Source organism: Ursus maritimus, unplaced genomic scaffold, assembly GCF_017311325.1.
Source record: "Ursus maritimus isolate PB19 unplaced genomic scaffold, ASM1731132v1 scaffold_29, whole genome shotgun sequence".
Taxonomy (NCBI): Eukaryota; Metazoa; Chordata; class Mammalia; order Carnivora; family Ursidae; genus Ursus; species Ursus maritimus.
In genome coordinates this window covers 33,704,696-33,718,302 of record NW_024425452.1, presented here as the reverse complement: position 1 = coordinate 33,718,302, position 13,607 = coordinate 33,704,696, and the positions used below count along the sequence as shown (strand labels likewise).

At 37.0% G+C, this 13,607-nt stretch overlaps 1 protein-coding gene and 1 pseudogene across 1 annotated transcript in view; one reads left to right on the top strand and one right to left on the bottom strand.

Annotated features, from left to right (window-relative positions):
- The window catches only part of LOC121105695, a 1,090-nt pseudogene extending 462 nt beyond the window's left edge, over positions 1–628 (bottom strand).
- The window catches only part of ME1 (malic enzyme 1), a 175,329-nt gene that overhangs the window by 132,707 nt on the left and 29,015 nt on the right, over positions 1–13,607 (top strand). Inside the window, exons 8-9 of the mRNA XM_040643704.1 lie at positions 7,859–7,956; positions 9,706–9,819. Coding sequence (XP_040499638.1) covers positions 7,859–7,956; positions 9,706–9,819 — 212 coding nt within the window. The remainder of the gene's footprint in view (positions 1–7,858; positions 7,957–9,705; positions 9,820–13,607) is intronic.

The following is a 13,607-nucleotide window of genomic DNA, read 5'->3' as shown; positions in this document are numbered from 1 at the left end:
ATTCCTGTGGTAACAGTGGTCTGTACGAAGTGCGATGCAGGGGGGTTCTGCATCTCTGGGCTTGGTCAGAATATACTGGTTGTCCTGGGAGTCAGTCAGCATGCTAAGACCCACATCACACTCCATTTCTCATTTTGTGAAATTTTGCTTGGAGTTGGCCTCTTCCTCCACCCTCAGAACTGCCTCAGATTGACCCCTTCTTTGACAAGTGTAATGTCATCAGAAGTGTGTTCTTCCATGTCTTCCTCAGCGCAATATGCTGCCTTTCTCCCATCTTCAAGAATATCATCAAACATGGATGAACCTTTCTTTTGATGTTGTGTATTTTTGAGGGCTTCACCTCGGTGTTTTCCTGCTGCCAGAAGTCCCACACATTCTGTCTTTTCCTTTGCAGCCTCGCGCAAGGCCTCCGGGCGCCGCGTGCTGCTCTCCTTCTTGTTCACATCTTCGTAATCTCCCTGCAGTGTTCTCTGGAGGCCATAGATAGCCTGGAAGACTGTGAATTTTCATTTTTATTCAGCTCTTTTTGGAAAATTTCAAATGCGTGCGCCTGAAACATTGTCTCTTCATCCCATAAGCCAGCATCTTTTTCCACTTCTCTGCCCTTTTCAGTTGGTAAAGAACCCATTCTCTTATCAAAGAAGCCCAGAGAGCCAGACAGGGGCAAACCTTCCTATATCCCTTTCCAGGTGACAGGTGACAGGGCTGCTCCCCCTCCCCCAGCCAGGGGAAGGGGGTTGGGCTGGGTTCAAGGAGGGCCCTGGCCACCCATTGCCCTCTCTGGAATGCAGTCTCTATTGTAATGTTATTTTTAATAGCAAAAAATGAGAACCCCTCTAATTATCCAAAAACAGAAGTTAAATAAATTATGACTTATATTATGGAATATTATAACTATACAAAATACTTTAAAATATGTTATTGACATGGTATGGTAGTCATAAGATATTTTTAAGTGACAGTATGTTAAAATAGTAGTCATGGCATGAGATATTTTTTTACAAATTAAAATTTTCTTTAGTTTGCATATATCAGATATAGAGAACAGATGTAAGAATATTCATCAGAATGTTGAAAATGATTCAACTGAGGCAGTAGGATTATAAGTGATCTTTTTAGTCTTTGTTCATCTGGATTTTAACTGTTTAATGGATTTATTACAATGGGCATGTACTTATGAATAAATTTTTCAAGTGTAAAAAGATAGCACTTTTTACTGAGTTGTTGAGCCATAACACAAAAATGCCTAATCTTTAATTACTTAATACCAAAGACCTATTGTTTCCACTAGTGTTCTTTTCAAAGTAGTACTGTTATTAGTTTATGTTGTAATTATGTTGTAATTAGTTTATGCTGTCATCTCTTAGAGGAGACATTCTTCATGTCACCACTTAATTGATACCAGTTATGGGGAGGAATATTAGATATAACTGTGTCATATAAGATAAGTTATACAGAGAAAAAAAAGAAAATAGTATTCTGATGACACTCCTTCCTCTTCTTTGTAGATTCCAAGTTAATACTCAGTTGATTTAACATTAATGTTCCAAAGCACTTTATTTTATATGTAAACACATTATCACATTCCCCTGCATTTCTGCTAAGATGTCTTTACACTAGAAGACAAAAAACTATTTAAACTATTTTGTTATATTAGAATTTTTTTTTTGTCAAATATTTATCCAAAAAAAGAGGCACACGAATTAGAATGCAGGACTATTTTGTCAAATAAGCTTTTTATTAAAGAATTTAATTGAGCAGAATTTTTCAAACATTACTTTTCTTTCCTAATAGTGAAACCAGATCAGTTAGGAAAAAGTTCATTAGAGTTAGTGGATAGCTTCTTTTCCTGCGTCTTCCGCCTCTTTCTCTCTACTGCCTTCTTCCCGTTAGCCTATATCATGCTTAAATTGCTTTAATTCTGAAGGTGATTGCCTTGACCCTTCATTCTTTCCTCCAACAGCCCTTGTCATTCTTCCTGTAAAAACATAAAAATAAAATATTTTTCTTGGCCTTGTTTCCCTCCCACTCCCATCTCCATCTCCATCTCATTCTTTCTTTTCTTATCAGTGCTCTTCCAAGGACTACTGTACACCTGCTGTCTTTGTTCTTTCTCTTTTATTTATACCTCAGCACACTGCCCTTCAGCTTCGGCTCTAGCATGTATAACTAAAGTAGGTCTCTGAAAGATCACCACAAAGGAATCACCGGATCCAGTAGTTATTTGTCATTTTCTCTCTTGATTGACCTTTCTTCCGTTTGTCACTACCTCTTCCCTTGGGTTCCATGGTACCATATACTTTCTTGCTTCCCCCTCCTCTTTGTCCGTTTTTTTACTTAGCCATCTTCCCCTATATCACATTCTTCTGCCCTTATTCCTGAATGTTCATCTTCATTTGGGTTCTCTCCTTTAGCCACTCACTGAATAGTGTTATCAATCCACATGACCTAAATACAACTACAGGTTTTCAAATTCCAGATCTTGATCTTTGACGTAGATTTCCAGGCTGAGTCCAGATCTGTATATCTGACTACCTTCCCGACATTGCCCCCTGCACAGCACACAGACCGGAAGCACAAGCTCGTAAGTTCAAAATGGAACTCCTATTTTCCTTGCAAACTTTTTCCTGATCATCCAAACAAGAAAACATATGATAATTCTTGACTTTTTCCTCACCCAGTCTGTGCATTTAATCACTAAGACCTGTTGATTTTTATCTCTTAAATATTTCTTCCCTCTCAACTTCCTTCTCTCTTGGGTTGTTGCAATATCCTCTCTCCTCAGGAATTGCAATGACCTCCTAACTTATCTACATACCACCAGCCTCCGACTCTCTAATCTGCTCCCCCCACTGCTCTCTGAATTTAAAATCTTTCAGCAGCCATCTGTTACCTGTAATAAATTATAATTATATAATTATGTAGTTTATAATTTTAGTTTTATTTACGTATATAATATATGTGTATGTTATATATTTATATGTATGTATTTGTATGTCTATAAAACTGTATATATAATTACTAGTAATATAAAGTAGAAGGCCCTGTATGATCTTGTCCCAACTCTTGCAGCATCAGCAACACTTTAATACCTACAGTTTCATATGTATTCTGTGTTCTCTCTTCTTTTACATTTTGGGAGGCTTGGTATACATATGGAGCTTGTATTCTGGATCTTTACTCTAAGATACTTGACTGAGCCATTTCCTTAAGGAACTCTTCCTTATCAGTCTCTGGTTTTTCTTTTGTCATGTTCTTTTCTCTTATACTGCCCAGATTCCACAGAAAAGATTTTTTTCAGTCTCTCTCTTGATATTAGCTCTCTTTTTTTTTTTTTTTAAGGTTTTATTTATTTGAGAGAGAGAGCAAGAGCGAGCACGAGCAGGTTGAGGGGCAGAGAGAGAAGCAGACTCCCCCCTGAGCAGGGAGTCCAATGAGGGGTTCAATCCCAGAACTCTGGAATAATGACCTGAGCTGAAGGCAACCACTTAACCAACCGACTGAGCCACCCAGGCTCCCCTGATAGTAGCTTTCTGCTAGGATGAGCTTTTTGCGAGTATTCTTTGAGCCAAGTGGGGGAAGACTGGGGGTCTCCATGCTGAGTATGTAAACTTGCATTTAATCTTGTTTTCAAGTATGGCATCCTTGCACCCAATTATCCCTGATGCCTTACAGTTGTGTCTGGTGTCAGCCTCCGAGTGTGGAGGGTCAGCCGTCTGCTGGAGGTGACGAAATGGATCTAGGTTATAACTACTTCTCAACAGATTTTTGAGCAGTCTCCTGTTTTTTTGCCACTTCTTCATTCCCACCTTTCAGAGGTACTGGTTTCTCAATCCAGTTGCTTCTTAGCATTCCCCACGGCTGGCCAAGAATTCAGCTTTTTTACATCTGCTGTCTGTTGCCATTTGCCCATCTGCCTTCTAGCTTCTAAAATTTTGTTACTATCCTCTCCTGGTTCCTTGATCTTTTTTTCTTTCTTTTTAAAATCTTCTTTCTGTTGTTTTAGTAGAGTTTACTGGGGGGAGGGAAAACTAAATTATGTGTTCAGTCCCTCATTTTGACCAGTCCTCCCTGCCTCCATGTCTTTGCACATGCTTGCCCTCTCCGAGGTGCTGGACCTCTTGTGTTAATCCTTTGATACCGTGCTCTGGTCGCATGTACTCCTGATGCTGGGGCCCCTGCTTCAACAAAGTTACTCCTGCTCCCCTTGCTTCTAGTTCCGTCTGATCTACTTAGTAGCACGTGAAGATTATCATTATTTGATTGCGTATCAGTCTCCTTTGCTAGTGATATATAGTAATTCTAATCAGATTTAACAAATCACTGCATTAGTAGAGGTCATTCTTTGATCAGTGTTAAATTTTAAGTACTCCAAAAGTCATAGTACAAAGATAAATTTCAGTCTGTCTTTGTCTGCTTTACTAAAAGTTTAGTTTTCAGTCTTGAAACAGAAGTTATTTTGGAACAATTTATTGTGGAAATTCACATTTTTATGAAATATTATCTTCCCACATTTATTCCCTTGACTGCAGTGAAATTTAAATCAAAGTAGTACCAGGAAGTAGGACTAGGACATGTGCAAGAATCATGCTCAAATTAACTTCTTGGTAGTGCTAAAAGTATCTGTTTTATTTTCATTAATTAATTCTATGAAGAGAAGTTTAGATGTTTCATCATGTCCTCATGAGATGTTATGGAATATATGTTTAAATAGAAGGCTCTGACATCCAATGTATGCAGAGATTTATTTTCTCTTATTTGAGGTAATATGTACAGACTTAAAACATCTTGGCTTTTAATACAGAATGATCCAGCATAACCATATAAAAGTGTCACCACATTATAGTTTGGATCTCCTGAAATATTTTATTCTATCTGTTCTTAAATGCCCAGGTCTGTTTAAAATCAAAATGATAATACAAATACAGTGATTGCTGATAATACTTCAACTTTGATTCTTCAGCTGGTTAAATCTTGTGGTTCTGGTAGAGTCTATAGAGACCCTTAAGATGATAGAATCTCAGGGTTAGAAGGGAGCTTAGAGTCCCTCAAATCCAAACTTGAGGTCAGTCTGCTTCAAAAAGCCTGAGATTGAGATAGCTTGAGCAACTATTAGTGGATAACTACTTATCTGGTGACTGGATCCTTATACTTCTCTAAAATATCTTTTCTTCTATTTAACAGCTCTTGTGAGTCCATCTTGATGTAGGAGACAAACCATTCTGATCCTGTTGTGATGTCTTTTCTACATAGATCAGCCGTAGTTTTACATAGGCTCTCATTTTACTTTATTATTATTTTTTGAGTATAGTTGACATACACTGTCATGCGTCAGGTGTACAGCATAGTGATTCAATAACTATATGTTATGCTGTGCTCACCACAAGTGTAGCTGCCATCTGTCACCATACAACACTGTTACATTACCATTGACTGTTTTTCTTACGCTATGCCTTTTATCCCCGTGACTTTTTCATTTTACAACTGGAAGCTGCCCTTCCCCCATTTTGCCTGTCCTCCCTCTCTGGCAACCATTAGTTTGTTCATTCTCTGTATTTATAGATCTGCTTCTGCTTTTTGTTTGTTTATTCATTTGTTTTTTAAATGCCACACAGAAGTAATTTGTCTTTGTCTGGCTTTCTTCACTTAGCCTAATATCTTCTAGGTCTATATGTGTTGTCACAAATGGCAAGATCTCATTATGGCTGTATAATACTCCAGTGTGTGTGTGTGTGTGTGTGTGTGTGTACACCACATCTTTATCCATTCACCTATCAGTGGACACATGACCTGCTTCCATATCTTGGTTATTTGTAAATAATGCTGCAGTAAACATAAGGGTACGTATATCTTTTTGAATTAGTTTTTTTATTTGTTTGCAGATACATCTGATAAGGGGTTAATATCCAAAATATGTAAAGAACTTATACAACTCAATACCAAAAAACAAATAATCTGATTAAAAATAGGCAGAGGACCTGAATAGACATTTTTGCAAAGAAGACATCCAGGTGGCCAACAGACACATGAAAAGATGTTCCACGTCACTCGTCATCAGGGAGACGCAAATCAAAGCCACAATAAGACATATCCTTATACCAGTCAGGATGGCTAAAATAAAAAAGACAAGAAATAGCAAGTGTTGGCAAGTATGTGAAGAAAAAGGAACCCTTGGACACTGTTGCTGGGAATGCAAATTGGTGCAGTCATTGTGGAAAACATTATAGAAATTCCCCCCAAAACCAAAAATATAAATACCATATAATCCAGTAATTCCATTGCTAGGTATTTCCCCAAAGAAAACAGGTTTTCATTTTAAATAATGTATAGAAGACTAGCCTCTACATAATGTATGACTTTCCACAGTTCATACTTTGTTAATAACGGTGGCTCAAAATTACAAGCATTTTATTTTCATGTTTTACATTGTTTCTAAATAAAAAACATGCAAGTGACACACAGGTCTTCAGTAATTACTGTGATCTTATTTATGACTACCAAATTCTACAAGACAGAAACGAAGAACCCAAAGATTGAACAGAACAGACATACTGTTGGTAAAATGCTTAATTCATCTTTGGTACTTGGCGTATATAACACTTCATCATTGTGTCATTCATCAAACCTTTTCTAAGTCCTTTTTTTTTAAACCAAATGTGGGTGTTTAAAGTTTAAGTGAGCTTTGCTGCTTGGTGAGTGATCTAGGAACCATTATAGGTAGAGTGTTATTTAGAGGAGTAAAATGTAAATACAGCTGGGAAGTACTGCAGGAGGGTCCAAAGTTTTATTTCAGACATGAGCCAATAAAGAAGTTGAGCTATGCAATTAACGTTTAAAAGCAAGAAAACTGCTGTGTGATCTGTGAAAGCTTATATGTCAAAGTAGTCAAAGTAGAACTGGTGAAGTTTCTGTGACCTTGGGGCAGGATGAGAACAACTCAGTCTTCATCCTAGATAAATTTTACATTAATTTTGTGCACCTTTGGGATCCACCAATGATTATTATAGGTAGGAAGCCAATTGGAGGACATATAACATCAGATTTTAATTGCTATTAACTGTCAGTTTTTCAAATTGAAGATTAAAAGATTAAATTCCAAATGTGTTGAAACATCATTCCCACCACCACCATTATCAGCAAGCACTTACTGTGCACTTACTTTGTGTAGACGGCATCAGGAATAGGTTTCAGAGTCCCTAGAGTAGTTAGGTGGAAGAATCTAATAGCACTTAGTACTCTTTTATCTCACACCGTACAACTGTTTTACAGATGAGGAAACTGATATACAAAATAATTTCTCTAGGGGTGGCTGGGTCGCTCAGTCGGTTAAGCATCTGCCTTTGGGCTCAGGTCATGTTCCTGGGGTCCTAGGATTGAGCCCTGGTGGTCAGTGGGGGTCTCTACTCAGCGAGGAGTCTGTTTCTCCCTCTCGCACTGCCCCTCCCCCTGCTTGTGCTCTCTCCCTCTCATTCCCTGTCTCTCAAATAAATGAATTAAAAAAAAACCCAAAACAAAAAGCCAAAATAATTTCTCTAAATTCATCCAGCTAGTAAACAGGTTGAGCTGGAATCCATATAAGAATCCAAACCCCATGCTCTTATTCATCAAATCACCACATTAAGTCACAGAATCTTTCTGAAAGTTAGCAAGAATACTAGTGAGTTGCTGTCCTAAAATGTTGACGTCAGTAGCCTGAGAATTTCACCTCATTTATAAACATGGGGTCAGACAACCACAGGTTCCCTTTCTGTACCAGTTACCCTGTTGTGCGATGAGCTCAAGATGTGAATGAAGACTCCAGGCTTCAGATTTAGCGTGTATTTGAGGATCACTCAAGCCTCTCTCGTATTTGTTTCAGGAACAGCATCTGTGGCAGTGGCGGGCGTCCTTGCAGCTCTTCGAATAACCAAGAACAAACTGTCTGATCAAACAATACTCTTTCAAGGAGCTGGAGAGGTACCTGCCTTATACAGTGCTTACATTCCCTTAAATTAATGAACAGAGTTTATTATTCATTAATTTGAAGTTCGAGGTATTCTTTCAAATTTTTACTATATTGCAGCTATAGGTTTTATTGAAAGGTTCCCCAGTTAAGTATTGAGTCATATTCATTTGTCATAAGAGACTTGAGTGTAGAGGTATAGCGATCCTTCTCACAATCTTAAATTTCTAGAGATTATCAGATGGTGGCGTGGGTTCTTGTTTCGCATGTTTTGCGGGAACAAAAAGTTTACATTGTGTGATGATGTATAAAAGCCTCTAAGTATTTAAGCTATTATATCTGATGCTTTTAGTATCCTCCAGAGGCACATATGAAAGTTTTCTTAATTTGACTCACCAGTCAGTGTGCACATATATAACTATATACAAGTTTTTAAGAAAAAAATATTTGAACTGGAGACTTGTCCTGCATTATAACTGTTCACATGCAAAAGAACCAAAACATTTACAATTGCTGGAAGGAGATGGCAGCGAGACAAAAGTGGGCTTTTTTCTGTTCTCTTTTGCTATGAGTTAATCATTTGAAAGAGGAAGACTAGACTCCAGTGATAATTCATCGCCCAAAATAGAAATTAAAATGTCAATTGAGTTTGAGCTTCTTGTGAGAAAACTGCCCAAATCTGTTTAGAATTATACAATGTAATGAATGGAGAAGTACTTTTTGGCCATATGTATTTTTAAGAAGCTTTAAATTTTCAAATTGAACATGATTATGAATAAATATATTACACTGGTAGAAATTGTGTATATTGTGTTGGTTTTGATTTTACTTGTTCTTAAAATGAAACAGGCAAAGCTAAAGCTTAAATGCCAAGATGTAAACATGTCAGAGTATTCAGAATGTAAATCTCAAGTTCATTTTCACGTCAAAATAAAAAGCAAGGCTTAATTATATCTTATTAAAATTTGAGGTTTTTATTTGTACGGCTGTTACATGCTGTACTTAATTTTAGTCAACTTCTTTTGAGTTCAAATTCTTTGAATTTCCAAAGGGTTTTGATGAATGGTACAGGCCAGTTCTCGACTCAGCAGGGCAGAGGTATTCATGGTTGGATGATTCAAAACTGGCACTTGCTTGTCCCTGAAAAGGTTTTGGGCATTCACAGATTATCACAAAATTTATCAAATACCAAAGAAGTTGATTCCTTTAATCTTGCAAGAGATTTCACAGTACTTTCTTTGTCCAAATTAATAGAGTAAATAAGTGCTTGGGGACAGAGATTGTATGTGTTTTATTCTATTGCCTAATTGGTCAAGTTCCCATCCAAATGACCAGGCTTCATTCTTCAAATTCAATGAGCGGAGCTGGCGCCCAACAATAAACAATGCAGTCCAATAAGCAGGCTGACCAGGTCATTCTTTTAAGCTCAATATTTTCTTGTTGGAGCAAATCTTAATTGCGTTAACAGGATTAAAGATGATGACAATCAAGGGTATATCACTGGTTTATCTGTAGCCATAGAGCAAGCCACATAATAGTGGTTCTGTTGTGATGACAAGAGTAAATAATTGTCCTTTAGCTTACCCCAAATGTGACAAAAATACTTGGCTCCCAGTATAAATGAATGAATGTAAGTGTTTCGGTCAGTAGAGCCATTCTGTTCTTTCTTATTAACAAAGATAAAATGGAGTGAAACGTTACTCTTGATAAGTTATAATGTGGAGCAACTTTTTAAAGTTTTGTTTTCCTAACGTCCTTCTCAGGCTGCCTTAGGGATTGCACACCTGATTGTTATGGCCATGGAAAAAGAAGGTTTACCAAAAGAGAAGGCCGTGAAAAAGATATGGTTGGTCGACTCAAAAGGATTAATAGTTAAGGTAAGAATTTGTCATTTTCAACTGAATAAAAATTAATGTGCCATTCTGGATGCCCATCTCAAAGATTACTACTACTTCCCCTCACCCTACCCCCGACACTGTGTTAAAAGAGTAGCCATTATACATGAATGCCCATGTCGTACAATAATACTGATACTCTTCTCGTAAAGAAGCCCGGCGTGGCTACAGAATCGGCCTGTGAAGTATGGAGGCTCCTTGCAACTCTACAGGTTGTCCGTGCATTTGAATTACTTCCCAGAGGAGGCAGTTTGACGTTGATACAGCTGAAACACCTAGGTATAGCTCCTTTTATTAAGGGCTAGCTGTCAAATTGCACACTAGCTAGGAAAAATAACAATTTTCTCTCGATTAAATTCTTGAGGGTTTGAGTGGGAATTCTGAGAAGTGCTTTAATAAATGGGCTGTTTCAATGTTAACTACAAGGTTGTTTCCCCAGCTCTAATAGAGATAGCAAGACCTAGTTTGTAGATTATTGTGAGAACCAAATAAGACTAGGTAGGTTGACAATGTTGCTACATAGTTATAAGGCATTAATATTACTTCTACCATCTGTATACGTTAAGCACTCTTCCGTAAACTGCCAGAAAAAAATACTTGTAAATTTCCTTTCTACATGAAGATGAATTTTTATAATAACCAGTGATAAGCATAGACTTCAGGAATTTAATATAAAAACAAATGTGAAGGTGTACAAATTTTCTGGAAAACTAACTTATGTGTATCCAAAGCCTTTAAAATTTTATGCTTCTGGGATGGCTGGGTGGCTCAGTTGGTTAAGCATCAGCTTTCGGCTTAGGTCGTTATCCCAGGGTCCTGGGATCGAGTCCCGCATCAAGCTCCTTGCTCAGAGGGGAGCCTGCTTCCCCGTCTGCCTGCTACTCCCCCTGCTTGTGATCGTTTGCTCTTGCTCTCTCTCTCTCTCTGACAAATAAGTAAATAAAAATCTTATAATAAATAAGTAAGTAAATAAATAAATAAATAAAATTTTATGCTTCTGATCCAATAGTTTCCATCGTAAGAATATATCTTATAAAGATGTATACAATGTTTTATGTTTTTTTCTTTTCTTTAAGTTTTTATTTAAATTCTAGTTAGTTAACATACACTGTAATATTAGTTTCAGGTGTACAATGCAGTGATTGAACACTTACATATACACCTGGTGCTTGTCACAAGTGCACTTCTGAATCCCCATCACCCATTTCACCCATCCCCCACCCACTTCACCTCTGGTAACCATCAGTTCTCTATAGTCAAGAGTCTCTTTCTTGGTTTGCGCCTCTCTCTCTCCCTTTTTTTTTTCCCTTTGCTCATTTGTGTTGTTTCTTAAATTCCATGCAGGAGTGAAATCATATGGTACTTGTCTTTCTCTGACTGATTTATTTCACTTAGCATAAAACTCTTTAGCTCCATCCATGTTGTTGCAAATGGCAGGATTTCATTCTTTTTTATGGCTAAGTTATATCCATTATATATACATTATATATGTATACACACACACGCACACAGATGCCACATCTTCTTTTACCCATTTGTCAGTCAGCGGACAGTTGGGCTGTTTCCATAATTTGGCTATTGTCGTTAATGCTTCTGTAAACATCAGGGTGCATTTATCCCTTCAAATTAGTATTTTTGTATTCTTTGGGTAAATATCTACTAGTGCAATTGCTAGATCATGGGGTAGTTCTATTTTTAACTTTTTGAGGAAATTCCATAGTGTTTTCCTCAGTGGCTGTGCCAGTTTGCATTCCCAGCAAAAGTGCAACAGTATCCCCTTTTCTCCACATCCTCGCCAACACCTGTTGTTTCTTGTGTTGTTGTCTTTAGCCATCCTGACAGATATGAGGTGCTATCTCATTGTGGTTTTGATTTGTATTTCCCTGAGGATGAGTGATACTGAGCATCTTTTCATTTGTCTGTTGGCCCATCTGTATGTCTTCTTTGAAAAAATGCCTATTCATGTCCTCTGCTTATTTTTAAATTGGATTATTCATTTTTTGGGTGTTGAGTTTTATAAGTTCTTTATGTATTTTGGATACTAACCCTTTATTGGATATGCCATTTTCAAATATCTTTCCTATTTTCTTGCCTTTTAGTTTTGTTTATATCCTTTGCTGTGCAGAAGCTTTTTATTTTGTTGTAGTCCCAGTTGTTCATTATTGCTTTTGTTTCCCTTGCCTCAGGAGACATACCTAATAAGAGGTTGCTATGGTCAGTGTCAGAGAAGTTACTACCTATGTTCTCCCCAAGGATTTTAATGGTTTCCTATCTCACATTTAGTTCTGTAATCCATTTTGAATTTATTTTTGTGTATGGTGTAAGGAAGTGGTCCAGTTTCATTCTTTTGCATATTGCTGTCCAGTTTTCCCATCACTATTTGTTGAAGAGACTCTTTTTCCCATTGGATATTCTTTCCTACTTTATTGAAGATTGACAACAAACTATTCTGTTCCATTGATCTATGTATCTGTTTTTGTGCCGGTCACAGTGTTTTCTGTTTAAGGATGCTACCATAGCATTACTTAGAATAGTGCTGTTTTATCATGCAGCCATTATAATAGTAATACGCTGTCTTCTGCTATCTTAGCTGAAGAAAAAAAAAATAATATGTTGTGTTTACCTAAATTAAAGGATGGTTGTGAAATAATTGTGGAGTAGCCAAATGAATAGCGCATACAGTCTTAAGGTTTTTTTTAAAGAACGATAACATTAAAAGATTAGCAATGTAATGTTAGATGTAAAAAGGAAAACACCATGTTATATGTTACTATTTTATTTTAAAAATTGAGTTGCATGTTTGCCTGGGTGACTCAGTTGGTTAAGCAGCTGACTCTCGATTTCAGCTTGGGTCGTGATCTTGGGGCCATGGGATTGAGCCCTGTGTTGGGCTCCGTGCTCAGTGGGGGGTCTGCTTCAGATTCTCTCTCCCCCTCTCCTTCTGCCCCTTCCCCACCCCTGCTTGCACACATGCACACTCTCTCTCAAATAAATAAATAAATCTAAAAAACATTGAGTTACATTAAAATTACAGAAGTAAATGTATAAAATATGTATTAGCTTAAAACATATTATTTTTAATGCCTTTCTCTATATTCCAAATTCTCCTTAGCAATGTGTTCTTTTAAAGCTATAAAATTTTTTTGATTAATATAGACAAATTTTGCCTTAAATAAAGAGTATATGCATAACTTTTTGTGGCAAATGAGTATCTATAAGGAAGTAAAACAAGACAGGAAGTACTTTTACAATATCTCCTGAGAATCAAATAATAATCATTTTATTAATTGTATTAACTCGAAATGTAATTTTTTATAATATATAAGAAAGCATAAAGTTTAAAGTTTTTTGGCCTAAAAACTGCTATTGCTTGGAAGAATCAGCATAAATAGAAAAAGTTGTACTTTGTGGCCACTCATATTATGGTCATGAAATGATTTTTACTGAATGAAATTGCATCTGGGTCAGGCATTGTACTAGACTTTGGAACTCAGTGAATCCCTTGATATCAGGAGGCTCACAGACTAGTGGGAAAAACTCAAACAAGCCAAAAGTTATGTCTCTACATGAAAATGTTATAGAAATATGTCCTTGTTGCCAGGGGTACCCTAGAAATGATGTTCCCAGCTGCACCGACGAGAATAATGGGAATGNCGAGGAGGGTTCCTAGAAAAGGTGTCTCTTCACCTCAGTTTGAAAGGAAGAGTTAGGAGTTTATCTGGAGTCTCCATGGACATCTTAAATGTCTCCTATCTGAAAGTGAGACAAGG